The 22,520-nt window shown below is 36.2% G+C and overlaps 2 protein-coding genes and 1 long non-coding RNA gene across 4 annotated transcripts in view; 1 reads left to right on the forward strand and 2 right to left on the reverse strand.

Moving 5' to 3' along the window:
- Positions 1-22,520, reverse strand: part of LOC135085015 (uncharacterized) — a 165,193-nt gene that overhangs the window by 36,743 nt on the left and 105,930 nt on the right. The window lies entirely within an intron of this gene.
- Positions 1-22,520, reverse strand: part of LOC135084999 (uncharacterized) — a 76,521-nt gene that overhangs the window by 20,392 nt on the left and 33,609 nt on the right. For both annotated transcript variants that reach the window (XM_063979773.1, XM_063979772.1), the window contains exon 2: positions 14,557-15,039. In XM_063979773.1, coding sequence (XP_063835843.1) covers positions 14,557-15,039 — 483 coding nt within the window. The remainder of the gene's footprint in view (positions 1-14,556; positions 15,040-22,520) is intronic.
- On the forward strand, positions 19,179-20,093 carry LOC135084849 (uncharacterized). The gene is made up of 2 exons (XR_010259951.1): positions 19,179-19,413; positions 19,932-20,093. It is a non-coding gene; the product is annotated as an uncharacterized LOC135084849 (long non-coding RNA).

Here is a 22,520-nt window from a genome sequence, read left to right on the forward strand (position 1 = left end):
AATATGACATTTGTCGATATGTCCCAACACTAACATTTTTGTAACTCGAGATAACCTTGTAGAGACGTCGTTAATACTCTAGCTTGATTTTTATAATTTCGAATTACTACTTATTGGTGTAATTTAACGCTGCATTTACACGAAATTATCATTTTTATTGGAAGCACTGTCGTCGAAAATATTGTTTGTAGGTCAGACGTGAATTATTTCTTGTCCGCCAATATTTAGCTCTCATTGATCGCTACTACAAAGTTATGTCGTTACTTTTGATGACAGCTGTCATTCTAATCAAGCTATATTGGATAGACTATAGTGGCCACAGGACTATTCCCACCTCTCGATCCCACCGCTGCAACTCCTGTGTAGCCAGGATCTACAGCTTGACCGCCAATAACCCAACCAGTGAAGGTCAAGTTTGTCCCGGGGAAAAGTTAAACTGTCATTGGACCCGCGACGAAATTCTTCAGAAGAACATAGGAGGAGTTCGAAGTTAAGGTTCGACTTCCCTCCATTGCGCGTTTGTGGCCAGCCTAACTGACACCAAACTCGATTAAATCGCACGTTACGCACTCCTGACCCGCGCATAAAACTGCATGAGCCACTTTCCGTTGCTACATAATATTGACTTATCATCTTCCTAAAAAGGCAGCTTATGTTATGACTGGCTCGTTTACTAAACGAGTTTAATTGGGGTTTCCTTAAACGGTCACCAGTTGGCGCCACTGGCGAGAAAGGTCCTGTCACTTGCTTGTGGCTAACGCCCGTATTCACAAACGTTACTATGAGGTCTCACAGTGCGCCCACGCGCATTGGTTCTAGTCAATGCTGTGCTTTCGATTTGCTGCTTCACTTAAGCAAGCATTGTTTGTGAATACTGGTGTAAGACAGTAGCGCCATTTTATTGATCATCATCATTTCAGCAATTGGACATCCCAATGAGGCCCTCATCCAACGCCTTTATAAGGTCGTCGGTCCACCTTGTGGGTGGACGTCTCACGCTGCTCTTTCCGGACGTAGCCTCCAATCCAGAATTGCTGCCCAAAAATTTAATTGATTGGATTTTCAAAATCATTTCAAATGGCATTCTTCGAGTGAAGGCCAAATCCTCTATTGGCCTCTGGTAAATTAGAAAAGGTTGTGTTCTGATGATAATTGAATACATGGTGTTTCAATACCTAAGCATTGGATCACTGTTAACCCTCCACACGTATTATCAAATAGACATGTTGACACCACCAATCAATTGACGTACTTTTTAAAACTGTCAAAACGAAACTCTCCCATATATTTTGTATGGCACTACAAGCAAGTGACGTCACTATTTTGTCAACTCAAACAAACTACTTTTTTCAATTACAATGCTAGCAAAAATCGTAATTTACAGGTAATTTCAAATTAATTAAATTTTTAAGACCAGAATGAAGGATCTTTTTAAAAAAGTTGTGGTTTCGAATACATAAAAGCGTATTAAAATTTGGTTGAGTAATTGTAACTAATTTTAAAATTACAAAACGATATTATTTTAAATTGCATTATTGATTATAATCAATATATATTTTATAATTATAATTATTTATAAAATATACGAGTACCTAAAGCAGATTATGAAATACCTTTGCTGAAGCGTGAAATCTAAACCAATAAATACCTATTATAAACACAAACTTTAAATCTGCCATTTATTTACTTCAAGAGGAAGTATACTTATGTAATTTGCTTAAATTTTTTAATTATTAATAAATAAAACGTTGAATAAAGAATAAGGCCATCGAACTTAACCGTTTAGACACGCAAAACGTGATTTAAACAGACAGAAATACACACAGTATATTGTTAATGTAGATAAAAGTTATTTCTTTAATGCCGTTAGTTAAAATAATAATAATAACTCAGCAATATCCTTACAAATAACTCTGAATTAAATTAATATACTCATGCATATAAAAGACATCAACGCGTTAGAACCACTATGCATGGAATTATGTTGCTGTTATTAGAGAATTTGATTATTTTTCATAATCGTAGCTTTGATTCCCATACAGGGCATAATAAAAAATACTATTCCCACCTCTCATTCATACATCTGCAACTCCTGTGTAGCCAGGATTTACAGCTTGACCGCCAATAACCCAACCAGTGAAGGTCAAGTTTGTCCCGGGGGAAAGTTAAACTGTCATTGGCCCCGTAACGAAATTAATCAGAAGAACATAGGAGGACATAATAAGTTAAATAGTAATGTGTGTAAATGTAGTTATTTACAATTTATATATCCAGGACCCTAATATACTTTAAAACTTAAAAACTTTTATTGTACTAAGTGATAAAATAACCATTTTTAAATATTTGTAGAAACCGTCTAGACACAAGCAGTAATAAACCATATTGCATTTCATTACCAATGACAAAGCGGCAGGAAATCGTGTCGCGACCGCAGCCGCAAAAGAAAGTTCATGTCAACGATATCGGGTATTGTTCGTTGGTAAAATATACGAGTGTGTTTCCGCAAAGATTAACATTTTATTTAATTAATATAAATATATTAAACTAAACTTTTTTTTTATCCACAACGAGGAAGCTCTTGGCCTGTATCTCACCTGATGGTAAGATCAGGCCGAAGGTGGAAGCGAGCTTCACCCGGAATCCTCAACCACGGAGGAACTGGCTATCTTACCTCTAACTGACGGAACACAACAATGCTGTTAACATTGTTGTTATGGCGACAGACTTAGGTAAGATGGTGGTATCTAGCCAGGCGGACTTAGAACAAGCCCTACCACCAACCAAACCGAACAGAAAAATCTGCTCCCACTGGGAATCGTGTTCCCACTTTCGAATCGTGTTCCCTCATGTTCCCAATCCCACGTGAAACCGGTACTAAAACGTGGTCGCTTACTATGGGCCTCATAAGAAGGCTCAAGGTCACCCAAAGGGCGATGGAGCGGGCTATGCTCGGAGTTTCCCTGTATGATTGAATTTGAAATGAGGATCCGAGAAGCGTTTTCCGGTACATGACCTTGCTGCCCCATCGGCCGTCATTTCTGCGTACCTACTATGTGCCCTGCCAATTGCCACTTCAGCTTGCTAATCCGTCGGGCTATGTCAACGACTTTAGTTCAGTCATTGGTGTCATTCTATAGAATTTAAATTACACCCTCATTCGTTCGTTCGTGTCAGCTGAAAGACGTCCACTGCTGGACAAGGCCTCCCCCAAGGATTTCCACAAAAACCGGTTCTGCGCCGCTCGCACCCAGGCGCCTCCCGCGACCTTCACCAGATCGTCGGTCCACCTAGTGGGAGGCCTGCCCACGCTACGTCTTCCGGCTCGTGATCGCCACTCAAGAACTTTCCTGCCAGAATTTAAATTACACCCTCATGTCAATCAAAAATTGACGATACAAAAAGCCTTAAATTCGGGGTCACACATTGTCAATCATAGGAAGTTACATAAGCCCCTAACTTTATTTATTACAGTGTTCACATCGCAATAGGACGTAAGGCTTATCATTTCACGCGTTGTAAGCTCGGATGGCGGACGTGATGGCGCCATGTGAATGGTTGAAGGACTCTTTATTACTGGGATTAGTCGCTGAAATATTGCCTTGGATTTTTGAGTATATTATCTATACTTATAAACTAATTCGGTTTGTTACCTTGTCAAGTCTAAACTAAGAATCAATTTTAATGTAATTTCTTGAAAGTAATTTTGGACTCTTGATAACAATCTTATTCGAGAGGTATACATATATGGTAGAGTGATCTAATGATCAGGCATCTTTTAGACAAGATCACTGTACCTCTCACAAGATCGCTCTATCAAGCAAACCACGTGTGGCTTGAAAGCCTTAGGGTTGTAATATTTCAGAAACACAAGAACTGGTGACTGGATTATAAAAAAAAGCATAGGCTAGGTTTGAAACATAAATAAAATGAATGAATTTTCATTAATTTGCTCTTGTTTCTATAACGGATTAAATTAAAATCTAGTAAATGCCGCAATCAAAAGCTACTCTAATATATTTTTACTGGCAACATTATGTGGCGGTTCGCATACTGGTCTGTTTAGATTTTCGACAAAATAAATGTGAGGTGTATTTGTACCTCTCAAGTCTCAACTCAAGACAATAAATTGTGAAGATGCAACTTCGAAAATCCTGCACTTACGCTTGGAATGCACCGAGTAATATAAAAAACAAAACAACCGGAGGTTCTTAAATTTCGTTGTTACCGTTTTATGTATACAGGGTGGAAACGATAAGTGATCTCACTCGATTATTTCTAAACTATACAAGATATCAAAAAACTGATCCTGAAAGTGCTTCATGAGCTCTATCAAACGGTATTAATAATATGTTACAGAATAAACTGGATCTATCCGAAAATTCAATGTTTCCAGCTTCCATACATTTGGTAAAGTCACATTATTTTAAAAACTACACATGATATCCTAAAACTGATTACTGATTCTAAAAGTGCTTTACAAGCTCTATCCAATGGTATCAATATTAGGTTACAGAATAAACTGGATCTGTCAAAAAATTCAATGTTTCCTTCTTCCATACATTTAGTACTACCACAGTCATGACACTCATCTCTTGACAATATTATAGCAAGTAAAGCCTAAAACCAATGTTTTCCATGAATAATTTTAAATAAGAATACAATTTACGAGTTTATTTTAAGAGTTTATTATTCAATGAAAAAAAAAATTACACTTCTAACATTGTGTGTCTGGCATACATTTAGTATGGAAGCTGGAAACATTGAATTTTCATATAGATCCAGTTTATTCTGTAACCTATTATTGGTACCGTTTGAAAGAGCTCATGAAGCACTTTCAGGATCAATAACGAGTTTTTCAATATCTTGAATAGTTTAGAAATAATCGAGTGAGATCACTTAACGTTTCCACCCTGTATTGTTTACTACATAATCGTTTCTCCGGAGCGTGGATGACACACGCCAAAATAATCCTGGTGAAAGTGCGCGATGGAGTTACGTAAGACTCCTGCATTGGACGATTATCGAAGGATCAACGGAGTGTTTAAGAAGCTTGTCGTGTTATTTTATATGCAAGGATTCCGATTTGACAGACGTAACGAAATACATAATCAAATGTTTTATTGTGAATCGTAATTAGAATGTTAGAAGTAAGAATAAACTTGCCATTTCGGATTTCAAAAGGCTGAAATTGCAAATAATGATGTAGAAAATAAGACTTAGATCATCATGTGACAGGCATATAAACAAATACTCAATTACAATTTATTGGCATGTTGTATGAACAAAAAAAATTAAATACTAATTTGCAACTTCAAAAACATGTGCTTGCTGCGCACCACGTGACAATTTCACCAACTACTAAATAAGAAAGTGAATTACTACTTTATACTTTAAATAATGTAGTAGTACATGTGGTGTGATTACACAAAAACTACTGGACGAATTAAGATGAAACTTCACTACGATATAGTTAGCATCAATTAATCAAGGCTACAATTAATCAATTTTCAAAATCTATAATCTAAAGATGCGGGAAGAGGCTAGGGTCAAACATCTCCCTCCCCATACACAATCTTGGCAATCCTCCACAATGTCGACAGACCACCATCGATTTCCATGCGAGCTGAATACTCGATTACAAATAGTTACAATCTTAACACCAACTCACTCATACAAATTCATGAAATTACATAACAAGGAAGTGAGAGAAAGAATTCTAATTGACCTGAAGTAGGTCGGGCATGAATTATGTATTTGTAACGTTTCCATGTCCTTGAATTTTAGTAATATTTTCAAGGACAAACAAAATGCATTTTTTTTTTATTTAGAGCACTCAGCTACTAAATGCTTAATTCAGTATAATTTTTGCCAAATAAGTTTAAAATATCTGCTTAATTTTGTTATCATCATCATCATTATAGCCATCTATGCAGATAGCATATCTAATTAGTTCATTTATCCTATAGCTAGGTCGTGCGTTCGTTCGTTTCAGCCAAATGACGTCCACTGCTGGTCAAAGGCCTCTCCCCCAAGGATTTCCACAATGAACGGTCCTGCGCTGCACGCATCCAGGCTCCTCCCGCGACCTTTACCAGATCGTCGGTCCACCTAGTAGGAGGCCTGCCCTAGTCTTCCAGCCCGTGGTCGCCACTCGAGACCTAACTCGATCATTTTCATTATTAAGATCAACCATCTTTATAACATTCGTTATATGTATAACATTAGCTTTTCAATTATATACGAGTAAATTACTATTATTTTAAAGAAAACTTAGGGACGTGAACCATGGTAAAGCTTTTGTCTTTCAATGGAAATTTCGTTCTAATCTATTTAAACAAGTACAGGTCATCCTTAATTTAATAAGGATTCCCGTCACTTTAACAGGTCCTTTGTCCCTCTTTAAACAGGTCACTCATTCATAAATGTTAAAATAAAAGGCCTTCTATCACCAAAACAGGTCATGCGTTCCAAATTTAGTACAAATAAACTGCGTAATCTATGAATTCCTATCGATGCCCATCACAATGCTTAACTAACTTGACACAGTAAATAGTGTTTGTCTACGTGAGACAACTTCAAATTAAACGCATAATGCCACTGGACACACGGGTGTAGTGTTGTTAAGACATAGAAATATCGACACATCTGCGATAATTTATTTATCGATAAAAACTTGGAGTGCAAGTGTAGTTTTGTTCCCCAGTCGACGAAGCACATGACGTCGTGCCCTGCGTGCCCAAACAACTGCACGCGGGAAGATTTAATTAAGGTTACTGACAACGCCACTCTTGTGGCGGAGTTTTGGCACGTTTTGGGTAGACGCTGTGTAGGTTTGTTGTCGACACGACAAGACGATAGAAATATAAGAGTACTCTTGAATAAAATAATGGATATGCAATCACATCATCATTTCAGTTACAGAACGTCCATTGCAATGATTTCCAAATTGGCCGATTAATAAATACAAGAATAATATACACTATACAATATTGTCAAGCAGAAAATGACAATCTCCTAAGTATTTTTAATATCAGATAGAAACGAAGGGATAAAATAATTTATACAATTATTTCTTCAAACTACTTTACAAAGAAGAGATAAAATCGGCTGATGAAATAAAATATAAACTGATACATGATTTAATATTGAACTCAAGACAAAATTGTCGATCACAGAAATTGCAATAACAGAGTATCTCAACGGATCTGAAATAGCAATCACTTCTTCAACAATAAAGACAATTTATTTCTTAACAAAAACAAAAAAACTAAAACAATACAATTGACAAACCTAAACAATAAAACTTATCGAAACACAATGAATCGAGTTAGACATCACTACGTATTATGTCATAGAGAAAGTAAAGAACCTACTTCGGTCTGACCAACATATGAAAAATAGGCTTCTGACATAACAAAAGACGACCGGTTATGTCAATTTTGAATTTTACACACTTCTGGGTTGGCTTGACCGGAACGGAAGAAATGAGAAGGTCAATTGAGTTGGCCAATTGTTTGCGGAAGAACGACTGGGGTTTGTAGTTTGTGTTTGAATGTACCACTGACATAGTTATTCTGCTTGTGCATTTAGCACAATCTTTACTTTAACTTCGAACTCCTATGTTCTTCTGATTCAATTCGTTACGAGTCCAATGACAGTTTAACTTTCCCCTGGGACAAACTTGGCCGTCACTGGTTGGGTTTTTATTGGCGGTCAAGCTGTAGATCCTGGCTACACAGGCGGTAGGAAAGAGAAGTGGGAATAGTCCCGTTTTTATTAATTTACATACTTTTCTGCTGTCCATAAAACGCTATTTCTTCTAAGATTTTGCGTAACAATAGGAACATAAAATTATAATTGTTGTGCGTGCTAACCAATTCAATTGATTAATGTTGATTCATTAATCATAATAATGCAATTTCACAGTTTATTGTAATGTACATAGTTGTGTTTTCAGGAAAATAAAAATAAATAAATAAAGTGTTTTAGGATAATATTTTAATTTAATAATTCATTGCTAGTGCTTTAGATCTCCACCGGCACAAATTTGACCTTCACTGGTTGAATATTTTTGGCGGTCAAGCTGGCTCCTGGCTACACAGGAGTTGCAGAACGAGAGGTGGGAATAGCCCCGTTACCTCACTCTGATTTTTTAGTCGGTCACCCATCCAAAACATGCCACCCGCAACGTTGCTTAACCTCATTAGAACGACGAAGCGACAATGGTTAGTATGCTTACACACAACTTGGCGTGTGCAGCCTTTCGCAAACTGAATTTTACGTCAGCAGGGATGTTGCACACTTGCAAGCTTGCGTTTGTGTGAATTTGTACAGTCGACATCACATCAGACTGTACAGTTTATTGCGAAATGTCGCCATCTATATTTATACAGGATGTCCCAGAATGGGTGAATCAAACTGCTAGGGGAGGTAGCTCTACTAATGTACAATCCGTAAAAAATATGAAAAAAAAATTGAGTTCAGATTTTTTTTAAATAAAGTGCTCTAAACTCGAAATCTAGTCATTATCTTCAAAAGTTTGTTTACAGATAAACGAAGCGATCATGTACAATTAATATTAGTAAGAAAAAAGTACAAATAAACTCCAAACGCAACAATTATAGCCAGATACTTAGGCTAAGCTGATTTATTTTCATTTAAAAAAAAAAAAATTTTTGTTCCTTATGCGCAAAAAACCAACTAAAATATTCTTTGTTGGAAAAAAGAAAAAAACTTATACACTAAAAACGGCAAACTAAAAAATGATTGATTTAATTTGCAATAACTTTACGACACCCTATTAAAAATACTGATTATTCTAAATACAATAGTTAAAGACAAGATGTCAGTCACTGACAAAATTTTAGATAACATCCAATTAGTTTTAGAATTCAATTAAAATAGCATCTCTACGAGTAGGTATATTTCGCAACGAAAGAACATCGTACGTTAGAACAATAGAATAAGAAGAAAGTGGATCTGATTATTTCGGTATTGTAGACTCCATTGTAATAATATGTTAGGTACAATGGTCTATTATATTTTTTATAAAATGATACCAATAAAGCTGAAATTTAATAGAGATGGAACAATATCCGTTTCATTCTAAATCTTACTGTTGACCTACGTGTCTAAAGCCCGTATTCACAAACGATGCTTGCTTAAGTGAAGCAGCAAATCGAACGCACAGCGTTGAATAGAACTCTGTGATTCGTTCGTGTGTCACCCTCACGCGCACTGTGAGACCTCATAGTATTGTTTGTGAATACGGGCGCTATTTACATTCCCATGTGGGTATCTAAATGTCCTTCAATCTGAAAACATTGTTCGAAATTGCTACAATTTCTAACTCTCTTTTCAAATAATCAATTTTCGACAAAATTCAAGAGGAGGCGTATGTTTTGGACTGAACAAAAACGAAAGTACCATCTCAAATTGACGTCATACCCAAATATAGTGTCACAGACATTACTGTCTATGTCCTTCCCACGTTCCAACTAAATAAGGATAAAAGAAAGTCTGTCTGTTATTATGGAAAAATCATTTAAGTTAAAGTTAAGCCCAATTACCTACTAAAATCGAAAAAAAATCAATCACAATGTAGGTATTAAAATACAAAATAAAAACTCCGGGTGAAGCTCGCTTCCACTTTCGGCCTAATCAACACTTTCCACCAGGTGAGATGCAAGCAAAGAGCTTTTTTGTTGTGGATTAAAAAAAGCACTAAACACTTTTTTTGCTCTATGATATTAAATGTGGACCACTCGCCAAAAGTATTATTAAGCAAGGTCGGAAGACTAAGTGTGGGCAGGCCCCCCACTAGGTGGGCCGACGATCTGGTGAAGGTCGCGGGAAGTACCTGATTGCGGGCAGCGGCACTGCTGAACATAGGCCTGCCCCAATGATTTCCACATCGCCCGGATGGTAGCGGCCTGCATCCAGCGCCTTCCTTTATGGTCGTCGAAACTCACTTTATCATACAAAAAGTCACCAAAATATGACTCACCTTACTGGGACTTTATTATACAAAACGGGACTATTTCCACCTCTCGTTCCCACCACTGCAACTCCTGTGTAGCCAGGATCTACAGCTTGACCGCTACAAAAACCCAACCAATGAAGGTCAAGTTTGTCCCGGGGGAAAGTTAAACTGTCATTGGATCCGCAACGAAATTAATCAGAAGAACATAGGAGTCCGAGCTTTTATTATACAAAAGTCACCATAATATGATGGGTATTACGAAAACATGACACATTAAACTTTTACCTTCGTTTGGAAAATCGCGTAAGAATACTGCCCTTGATTACGTTTCATATAGACGCACCGGAAGCAGTGGTCGACTGCACACTAACTTGGAGCGGGTGGTGAGAGGCATAAGCGGAGGCGGGGGCGGGAGCGGATTGCCCGCCTGAAAGTAAATAGGACAGACGAAAATATCTTAGCTAGAACTCCATACTATTATAAATGCGTAAATATTCGTGTAATGACACCTACTCACGCTTAAACCACTGAATTAAATTAAATTAAAAATGAACAGTTTGAGACTGAGGGATAGTTTAATCCCGTTCTTTTAAAGGGACACTCGCGCGATTAAGTCTTCAAGTAACAGTTTTATTTATTTGATATCCCTTTCTGCCTTTTGCTCTGACACACACATTACATACACTAAAGTTATGGCTCAAGAGGTCTGCAAAATGGACACAATTAAACAAATGTCCTAGGATTTGAATTTTGTTTGAGTAAAAAAGGCATTTGTAAACGGGACCATCAAATATGATTTTACAACTTAGAGGTTTAAGAAATCGTTTTTGTGTAATTTTTAGCACGTAATGTCACTGTTCTTAAATAAATTATCAAAATTAAATCAACCCCGCGACCGCTCATGCCTCGTACCACGCACCCCAGTAATCGCGCTCGGCGACGCGTGTATTCCGCGGTCCTTTCACTTTGTTTACATACATTCTTACGACGAATCCAAGAACGTATTGAACCGAAAACGACACTTAAATTGAGGAGAAATCTGAGAAAATCACACTAATACCTTTTGTTGGTTTTGAGAGTATTTTTATGGTGACGCGGAGGATGGTTGTGATTTTGGCTTTTAGGCTCGTATTGTATTTCACAACACAGTTTATGGTTCGTATTTTTTAAATAATACTTAATTAACTAATATTCGATTCCAACTCAAATGTAGCATCAAGTCCTTTTATGGTGACGCAGAGGATGGTTGTGATTTGGCTTTTAGACTCATATGGTAGGTAACGTATTTTTGGACAGGTTCGATTCCCACTCAAATATAGAATCAAGTTTGCGATAAAAGCTCTATTCCCTTGCTTTCATACTCTTCTAAATAATGAATAAGTGCAAAAATAAAAAAGTTTACTAAACTGAAATATAAAAGAAGATAAGTACCTACTTAAAGCTTACTAAATTAGTAAGAAAAGAGTCAGCTTGTGATTGATTAAATTATAAATTCAATCGAACTGATAACTTTTTCAAGCTTTCCGAAGCACGGGAATCATTTATTTGAAATTTACAGTCATGAATTTTCTCTTTTTGTACCATTCAGGAATTGAATTGACCTTGAAAGACTTCAACTCTTTAAATCAGAACATGGCAATGCTGGAGGGATATAGGTAGTTTTGTCCTCAGTCGACGAAGCACATGATGTCGTGCCCTGCGTGCCCAAACAACTGCACGCAGGAAGATATAATGAAGGCTACTGACAACGCCACTCTTGTGGCGGAGTTTTCGGCTGACACTGTGTAGGTTAAAGTTTGTTGTCGACACGGCAAGAAGAAGAAATGATTTTGTAGCCCACAAATTATGTACCAGTTACCTTTTAAAATGAGGTGATTCAAGGCTTCTCTTAGCTAATTAAGAGCCTAAAAGACTCATTAAGTAAATTGGACAATCCGATTTCGTATGTAATACATAATATTGCCAAATATAAAGTCCGGCTCCGGTCTATGTAGCCCAGATAAATAGGCTTTAGCAACACATGAGTCATAGTAGAGTCCAACCGTAATATACCGGGAAAATCCATTGCTAAAAACTTTTGTAATATTTGGCTTAAGATCCCAATTCTTCAAAGGTGGTGTGGTGTGGTAACCTCAAATAGACAAGAGTAAATCAAGCCAAGCACTATGGCATCTTAAGCTGTTGTACTAAGTACTATTTTTCAACAACAAGTTTAATCTGATGTGCCGTTCACTATACTTAAGTGAAGCAAGCTATGGGTTTCCCATATTAGCTTTTGATCAGCTGTTATAATAACCATGACCTAAATTCAATTCGCAGGTTCAAATATTGATGTTTTTCAGAGAGCGCTGCTGCCCGTTCTCTGTTTGTTGTGTAGGAGGCTCATAGTCCAGCAGTGGACTGTAAAGGGCTGTTGATGATGAGATTCAATTCTCGTGTTATACTTTAATTTGTTTATTTATGCATTGAAATTAAAACAAGTCCAAGTTATTTGTATTTTCTTGTAGGAATCTTATGCAATTAGGTATTTTTTTAAATTATTGAACTAATACTTAGTTATCAAATAAAATCGTTTATTGCAACTGTATTTAAATACTGTTATGGCTATCAACAAAACAGCACAAACGTCTATATATGACTATCAACAAAACAGCACAAAACGCCGACCCAAAACACACTGAGTTGACTTATAAAAGTAGCAGGAAGGCGCTGGATGCAGGCCGCTACCAACCGGGCGATGTGGAAGTCATCGGGGGAGGCCTATGTTCAGCAGTGGACGTCCTGTGGCTGAAATGATGATGATTGTTGACTATGTTGACTCAAGAAATGCTATATTACCACACTGAGTTACCCGAATCTATGTCAGCGCATTCGAAAACGCTAAATCATTCAAGTTTGGTGTCGAATGAGTCATTAAATAGATTTGAGAGAGCCATAAAATAATCGTTTTTAGTTGCATACGTAACGGTTGCGTTCGACAGAAGATGCTTCCGTAAAAACAGAATGGTACAGCATCAAAACACTTAAAGATATAAATTATGCAGTTCTGTTTCTAAAATAGCTCCTGTTATAACTTTTTTTTGTATCTTCGGCACTTTTACGATTTTGGTTAAAGTACCTAAAATGTGCTTGCAGTTTGTTGAACTCAGGAAGTTTTGAGCTCAAAGGGCTTAAGCTCTGTCTACTAATGGATACAGTCTGCTACCAAAGGTGAATGAGAGAGATCTAACATACATGCTAAGTTTTGTTCAGGTAGCGGCCTGCATTCAGCGCCTTCCTGCTACCTTTATGAGGTCGTCAGTCCACCTTTGGAGAGGCCTATGTTCAGCAGTGGACGTCCTATGGCTGAAATGATGATGAAGATGCCACACAGTTTCTCTCATGATCTGAGGTTTCTCTTGATGTGCAGTTGAGTAGCGTTTCGTTTCTTGGTGACTTAATGTAGGATTTTATTTAAATACTGCTAAAAAAGCTGTCTTTTCTTAGTTTTCACATATTTTCAGGACATAAACTACTTTGCATTTATCAAAAAAATCATGAATGGAAAAGAGAGAAAGAAAAGTGTGAGAAAACTTTCTTAAATAAAACTTGAATCTTCAAATCTATATTGTTACTGTATGTAAAATTTACAAGACATTATTTAAAGCACTTACCTGCACCTAAAGCAAGAATAAATAACACAATAAATACGAATAGTTAACGATGAAAAATAAACATAATAATGATGATTAGGGTTATTATAGTTAGTATTTTATATAAATAGGTAAGAAAAGCAAGACATAGTTAGGATAGAGCTGTATAGTAATAGAATTGTATAAATAAATAAATATTGGCTATGTACAACTTTATATACAAGGTTATATGTATACCTGATGACGTCACTGCTTTCAAATTCTGGATGCTTCTATGTTCCTAGCTATGTCTTGCCTCCGACCTCCGAGCTCGGTTAGTCGATTTTAGAGAGAATTCAGTCATCTATCACACCGAAGAGTAACAAAAAGTAAATTATTTTGGATTTTAAATATCATTTTCAAATGAAAACTGTCATTATTAAATTTAGACCAATATTTGGCACTTAGAATGACAAAATAAAAATAAATAACAAAAAAGACATTTAAAACTTGTACGCTGAATTAAAAGTGACATAGTTTTCGAACCAGTAAGATATATTTTTGAATACACAAACTTGAATACTATTTTTCGTTACGATTGACTACCCAGTCCCTGAATGGAATTGATTATGAAAATACATTTTTATGCTAATTGCGAGTAAACTTTCAATTACTAAAACAAATAAATTATTAAAAATGTTAGTGAAACGTGCCAGCAAATTACTTCCTTAATAACCGATTTGATAACTGAAATTGTGAACAATTACGTACTCACTCGTGCAAGTCGTTACATAAGTTGCAAACTACCGTTTAAACTAGTAATAACATCGTAAAACTAAGTTAAATTGCTCCAAACTTAACCTCTGATCTGTGCATGCATTACTGATTACCATAATAGAGCGCTTATGTGACTGTTAGGTATTACGCAACGGTGTGACAGTGTGACCGACTCAGCTCACTTACTTTGGTCGTTTATGACAGGCCCGTAACTGGTTTGCTCGATTGGCGTGTAATCTATGGTATTTGAATCCTGGACGCCCAATATGCCTGCTTTGGCGACTCTGTGACAGCAGCCTTTGAGCAGACCACCGCAAGAGCCTTCTAGCAGACCGCCAACCATCCAGCAATAGAAAAAGAACTCGCAAGTCCCGCCTTGGGGGCACTTTTTCTCGTCATTTCTGTCTTCTTTCACTTCTATTTTTTGAGTCAGAGCTTGCTTCGTTTGCGCAGTACTGTCTATAAGACGCCCGTGCCTTTTTCGAGGCATTTCTTTGAGTATTTGACTTATTCTAGCCATCTGCTCGTCCGATATAGGCTTAAACTTTGGCAGTACAGTGGCTGTAGCGTTCGGGAATAAATCGTTCCGTTTCGCCATTCTGGACGTTTGTATGAACATTGGTTTTAATGTCCTTTGTGGGACCAGAGCTCGATGGAGGCCGATGGCATCTGTTAGGACGAAGAAAAAGATGGTGAAAATTAGGAGACAGTATGTACAAAAGTTGAATAGAAATGGAATGGTTGTAATGGAGTTACAAGAAGGTTTTATATGGTGATGTTGTTATTATACAATGATTATGTTAAAATGACATAAAATATAAAAGTAGTAAATTAGTGACACAACTTATAAAGTAGACTGGCAATAACAAATTATATACAACTAGCGACCGCCCGCGACTTCGTACGTGTGGACGCTGTTTTACCCCCTTAGGGGTTGAATTTTGCAAAATCCCGTCTTAGTGAGCACCTACGTTCTAAAAGGAACCTCCTTGCAAAGTTTAAGACTCCTAGCTCTTGTAGTTGCTGAGATTTCGTGATGAATGAGTGAGTCAGTCAATCAGTCAGTGACCTTTCGCTTTTATAAATATAGATTTATTCAAATACAAGACATTTTGGATTTAATTAGCAGATAAATAGGTACCTACTTAATAGCAGTAAAATTAAGTAAAACAAGTTGGTACTTAAGTTATTTTTGTTTTAAAAAAATTGTGTGTTGGTTTAATTTTTAATAACGAATTTATTAATTCAGCGAACACAAATTTGCATTTACTTGTTCACACAATTTCATTTCCAATACAATAAAATATTATCAAAAGGAATTATCTAATTGGAATATATCAAAGAACATATTTTTTAATAAAAGAACAAATATTTGCATTACTTTTTGTTGTTTTCAGTACTAATATAACACTCATTAGCGATTGCATAATTAATATAAGTTAGTTTTTAATTGTAGGTACCTATTGCTTAACAACATCGTAACAACTTCTGGAGAATATAATTTAAAGGACATTGTCAGAAACCGCCTAAAAACCGCCCAAAAACATTAACCCATCATAATTATTTTCTATTTTTTTTAATACATTAAGCACCCATTCATTCTAATGGACACTTAAGCATTGAAAAATTAAATAAATAAGTCTTTTAACGTTTATTCTATAATACTATTACAACTTCCGGACGTTTTGGTGCGTGGCATGGTCTAAAACCTATCAAGTTCCATAATTTTTTCCGATAAAATCTGTACGAGGCATTACCGTACTTTATTGCTGGGAGTCTATGTATAGTGATGTTCCTGCGGCCATCATAGACAATAAAATATCGATCTTGAAAATAAAATAAATCGATTAAACTGCTTTGAAGACTAGATTTGCTATAAAAGCTAAAAAGATATTGACACTATTACAAGAAGCTATCTAAAGTGTCCAACTGGTCGAAGGTCGTAAATAAAATAAAAATAATTAGGACCATAAACTGATATTCATGGTATCATAACTGTAAAAGTGTCAGAATCCGATGTTGAATCCAACGCCAGTTGAAGTGAGAGAAACATATATCAACCTAGTATAGTTGCCAGTCTATCATAATCTATGCCAATGAGGGTTTTCGCGATTGAAAAATCCGCCAGATGGCAATACGTAGACGTGAGGTCCAAATGCTGCATGATTGGTTATTTTTGACATGACATTGACAGATATGTCAAAATCCACCAATCATGCAGCATTTGGACCTCGCGTCTACGTATTACCATCTCGCGGATTTTTCAATCGCGAAAACCCTCATTCATAGCACATGTATAATAATAGACCAAATGAACTTTTATAGATTGTGAAAGAGAAGATAAAGATTTTATTATTTTATTAAAATCTTGCCACGAGGTAGTTTTTTAGTAGAAACCAGGATTGGATAATCGCTACAGGCAAGTATCAGAACATTTTATAAATATTTTTAATCGATTATATCCTTGTGAATCGTTTTAATAAATTGACATTTTACTTTTTCAATTAAAACTTTTTCAATCCCTAGTCTTGTTAAACTGTCATAATGTCAACAAATTATAAATGTCACGTCAGTTGACTCAATTTCAGTCTTCTGTGCGTTTATTGTATTTTTATTTCAATGAAATAGTGCTAAAGGGTTAGTACTAAAAGTGAAAGCCTTTTTTCAGAAAGAAAACCAATGTGGTGCCCTAATTATTCATACTGTTTGAAAGTTACAAGTCAGTGATACAGAGTTGCCGCCATTATAACTCCGTGGTGATACCATACCAAAGAAGAAGTTTTCCTAAACACTTGTGTTATTTTTGTATGTGATCAAATAAAAAGGATTAATGCTACTGCTCAAATGGAATAACTTATCCCAAGAGACCGAATATAAAAAAAAAACCTCTCCATAGAAATTATCACCATCACGAGGATGTGAATTTTTTTGAGAATTTGATATTGGTCCTGTAAGAAAAGTAGTTGTATTTCAGTAGTAGAATCAACCCTTCTTGTTTCATCAGCAAGAGTAACTATAAAAACGCCCTGTAGGTAGGTATTATTAAGCTGAAGAGTTTGTTTAGTGTCAAAGACTGTCACACAGTGTAACTTAAATTGGCATATTATGATAATGAACATAAAAACTTAAATAAATATTTATGTTAATATTTTTTCTATTTATTTATTTTCCCAAAGCTTCACAGTGACAGCTGAAACAGCAATACTGTTGTAAAACTAAACTTAGAACAAACTGTTACAAATATTTTACAAATTAAAATAAAACCGCATGTTGCTTTACTTTCTCGTATAGGTAATAAATGTAATTAATGGCTAGATTATTAATGTTACTTTGTTACCCTCAATAGTGAGGAGATCTTACAAAATGGTAACCCTGATTTTCATTGTCATTCAAGTGCTCTTTCTTCGTATAGGCTTCTGTGATTTGGCCAAGGGCCACACACATTGCGATAACATTATGCGACATTGATTTGACAGCAGCGGAGTGAAGTCTTGCGACTATGCAAAATGATACCCTGTAATCGTAGCGCATATAGATATAGACGGGGCGGGGCACATAGCTCGTAGAGCTGATGGCCGCTGGGGCAGGAAAGTTCATGAGTGGCGACCAAGAGCCGAAAGACGTAGCGTGGGCAGGCCTCCCACTAGGTGGACCGACGATCTGGTGAAGGTCGCGGGAGGTGCCTGGATGCGAGCGGTGCAGGATCGGTCTTCGTGGAAATCCTTGGGGGAGGCCTTTGTCCAGCAGTGGACGTCTTTTCGGCTGAAACGAACGAACGAACGATACGTATTACCAGTATTTACCAGACATTACTATTTATTGTATACTCGCCGGATTACACGTAGGAGCACGCGCGTTACAGCTTCGGCCTTGCATTATTATAAGATCTTGTTCCGCCATTTTTCGAACTTCCTCCGTGAGGATATCCCCGCCGAATTCTATGATAAACCTATCAAAAGTCATATTCTGCAATGTCAAAATTAATTTGCCGAAATTCGCCGAGCCAGCTATGTCAAATAATATTATTAGGTGTCAAACAGGATACGTTCAGAAATTAATATTACGATTTTAAAGATAAGACAAGACAACTTTTTATTGACGAAGTTGCTGGGACAGCTAGAAACTATTTTTTAAGAAAATAATAAATGAATGAAAACGCAGCGTGGGACGTCCACCCACAAGGTGGACCGACGACCTGATAAAGGTAGCGGGAAGGCGCTGGATGCAGGCCGCTACCAACCGTGCGATGTGGAAGTCATTGGGGGAGGCCTATGTTCAGTAGTGGACGTCCTGTGGATGAAATGATGATGATGATGAAATGAATGAAAATGACAAATCTTCGAACGTGTATAATACCGTGCCAAAGTAATCATATAATTTTGGCACCTTAATAACTATTGCCGTTTTTGTTGTAAAGATCATGCAGCGCTACTTGCGGATATTATTGGAAAGAAAACTATGTAGGCTCTAGATCTGAAGCCGCTTTAACGAACACGAAGTGCTCATACAATGCGGCGTATTTTCTTCCAGTCTTTAGTCAGGACTTTAGTCGAATTAAAACCCCGGTTGAACGTGATATAGCCGCACTAGAATACGGTGCTTTTTTGCATAATCGCAAGACTTCGTTCCGGTGTCGACCGAATGTTATCACGATGTATGTGGCCCAGGGGTTACTGTAGCCGCTAAGGTTTGAAACTTCTTGCTTAAAATATTGTAGTCTTTGGCATAGACTACGACGGTAGTCATGGAGATAGGAGTTTGTTATCTCGTGTCAGATGTAAATGGTGAAAAGAAAACTCATGATTCGTGCTCAGAATACGGAACAAACCAGAAACCGTCAACGGGCGTAAATGTGTATTCATATAAAGTACTCCAAATCGCACTACTTTGACTTTAGAGCAATCAGTCAATGGCCGGCGCGCGCATTGTTTACATATCCGTCAGATTGACACTTTATAATTAAATTATGCCGTCTTGTGCCGTTCCAACATGTAAGAATGCTACTGGAATTACGAAGAAAGTGCATGGGATCATGTTTTATCCGTAAGTAGCACATTTCCAATTCATTTTAATTAAATAATAATTTTCAAAAAAAATCACGGTTGTATTTTGTAAGTGTTGCCACAGGTCAACGGAATATTTTACCCTACTTTTTTATATTGAATTACATTTGTCTACTTATAAAAAATTCACGCGTTAATTTTGTTAGCGTTACCACAGAATAATGGAATATTTTCCCCATCCTTTTTGTTTTAATTAGTTTTTAGTGTAATTTCATCCATGACATGACAACCTGATTAATTAAATTATAAGTGCCACTTGTGGTCTAAACTGAATAAATATTTTTGATTTTGATTTGATTTCAATATATTGAATTAATTTATAATATTACTCCCTAATAATGAGGAGATAATAAATTACTATCGTGAATTTCATACTTTCCCATTTATTCAAAAGTAAGGCATTGGTATCAACAGATCAGCAGCAGCAATATTTGTATATTTAATAATAATTTTAAGTAATTAATTATTGCTTACATACTTACTCTGATTTTTTTTCAGGATACACAGCCAGAGTTGCCTCGCAATCAAATTTAAGTATTGGTGATGTTTTTGATTTGGATTCTTTTTTGACTCCAAGAAAAGTTAAACTAAAAGCACTACTGCGCCGTAAACAAATGTTTTGTTGTCGATATGTTTACATAATAAAGAACCTTAAGTTTCTTTTTTGTTTTACTTGGCATTCTAAAATTTATATTCGACTTTTGTAATTGACTTTTAAATAACATATTATACCTACATAAAATATAGTACATATATTACACTATTTAATAGAAATAAATAATCATCTTACACTTAGTTACTTCGGAGTAAAAATTAAATTCATAGGTAGGTAGGTACTATCTATGCCTATGGCCAGTCATGTCGTCTCGTTCTATCGCAAAGAATCACCATTTGATAAGAGCGAGAGCAAAAACGGAAATGGATAGTTAACACTGGCCGTGTGTACTTATTTCACTTACTTATTTTTTACTTGTTTAACATCTCTTTAAAAAATTACATAATTTTACCCCAAAAATGGGGGTGTCACACGGCGCTAGTAACACTAAAGGGGGTAGAGGGGCGCGGGAGGGGAAGTATTTTGGACACAAGTTGCCGCGTAGAAATGTTATCGAACACTCCTTCTGGTTTGTTCTGTATTCTGAGGATTCGTGTTATTTTTATGCAATATGTAGGTATTTTATAAAAGTGGAACCCCGAGTGATCTCCAAAACCCATTCTATTATTATATACGATTCGGCTTCGATATCTATAATACAATAGGAGTTTATTTCATGTGTCAGATGACAAGGGTGGAAACAACCTACGATTCATGTTGTTTATTTACGTGCAATATGTGGGCATATTATAAAAGTGGAATGCCGAGTTGTATTTCTAAAACTTGTTCTATTATTTTATACTATTTGGCTGCGACTCGGCGTGACGACAATACAAAACATTTTTCGCGAATCGGTGTTCATACATTCACACAATACATTAGACGCCATGTTGTCATAAACGACATATTATAAAATCGCTGTGATTTAATATTCTTAATCATTAATTTTATGGCAAGTGTCCATCAGGAATCATTGTTCTTACACACAGAATCGTATTATTTCGCTTTCGGGTAGTAATATGTCAAAATTGTTGGTTCTTAGGCGAACAATGTATGGAGAACGAACATTGTCCTTTAACTTCAAGTAACTAAGGATCGTAGTAAAGCGATTATTACTCGATTCTTTTAAAAAATCAACTTATAGGCAGATTATTTTTTAAATAATTCTGGCATAGTGATTGGAAATACATACCCCTACACCCACCTTATAATTTTTACTAGTATCTAAGAGCGAAGGACCCTGCCAAAAATTTAACTGCAGTCCCCTTAGACCAGATTACCCTCCCTGGCTCAAAAACTACGCCCATTATTCTCTAAGAGCGGAGGACTCAACGTAAAAATAATTATTTGCCCCACAGCTTTTTTTATGCATGACAAGGCAGGTATTTGACCTGGCTTTGCCAGTATTTGGCTTGGGCCAGACTGCCCAGACTTGGTACCCCCATATTTTACTGCGAGCATAGGGTATCTACCTCTGGGCTTCAGCTTGACACTACTTTTTGGGATGCCCTGTACCTTACATGAGGGATCCTCTATTGGGATGATATGGGTGAAGTTTTTTATGAACTTCTAGGCTTATATGAGACTCGTTTTTATATGCTATCTGTGTTAAACTCTAAGCTGTTTTCCAAATAAAGAAAAAACTAGTAAAAAATAAAACAAGGCAGGTATTTGACCACAATCGCACCTGATGTTAAGTGAGATGTAGTCTAGGATGGCATATCTGCCCTGTAAGTGCCTATTCACTCTTGCCTTGAAAAGGCCCGACTATAGTGTTCAGGAAATTAATGGACAATTAATATTGAACTATGAGAAGACAATTAATACTAATTTTAAGCCACTCAATCCCACAGTTTATAACTTAATACAACTATTAAATAAAATTAAACTTAATTGAGTCATTGAGAAAGCTCCACTCTTGAGGTCATAATAATATATTTAATTGGCATATAAAATTAGTATGATAAGGTTTAATGTGGTAGTAAACATTACTACGCAATTTGCTATGCGAAATTGAATGACACCCGTATTCACAAACGATGCTTGCTTAAGTAAAGCAGCAAATCAAACGCACAGCGTTGAATAGAGCTCTGCGATTGGTTTGTGTGTGACCTCATAGTAATGTTTGTGAATACGAGCGTGAACGTAATTCAAGTTTATGTTGACTCTATTACACATTATTATCACAAAATTTGTATAAATTACTATACATTTAAAGTACTTACACACAATATAAAATGTTTTGTGTCCCACAAGTGAGCAAAGAAGCCCTCTTCCCTAATGATAATAATAAAACTAATGCGTAGTTTTTACGTTTTAGTATTTTAGACCAATAAAGAAACTACTCAAAAATTATTATACAACCTAAAAAGGGCTTCTATAAAGTTGAACTCTTTAATTTTGACGTTCTAACATTACCTCACGTCAAAACATCATTTGTTATATTAATAATAAACAATGATACAAAAGGGTTTAAAGCAAGTTCAAAAGAA

Source organism: Ostrinia nubilalis, chromosome 27, assembly GCF_963855985.1.
Source record: "Ostrinia nubilalis chromosome 27, ilOstNubi1.1, whole genome shotgun sequence".
In the NCBI taxonomy this organism is placed as follows: domain Eukaryota; kingdom Metazoa; phylum Arthropoda; class Insecta; order Lepidoptera; family Crambidae; genus Ostrinia; species Ostrinia nubilalis.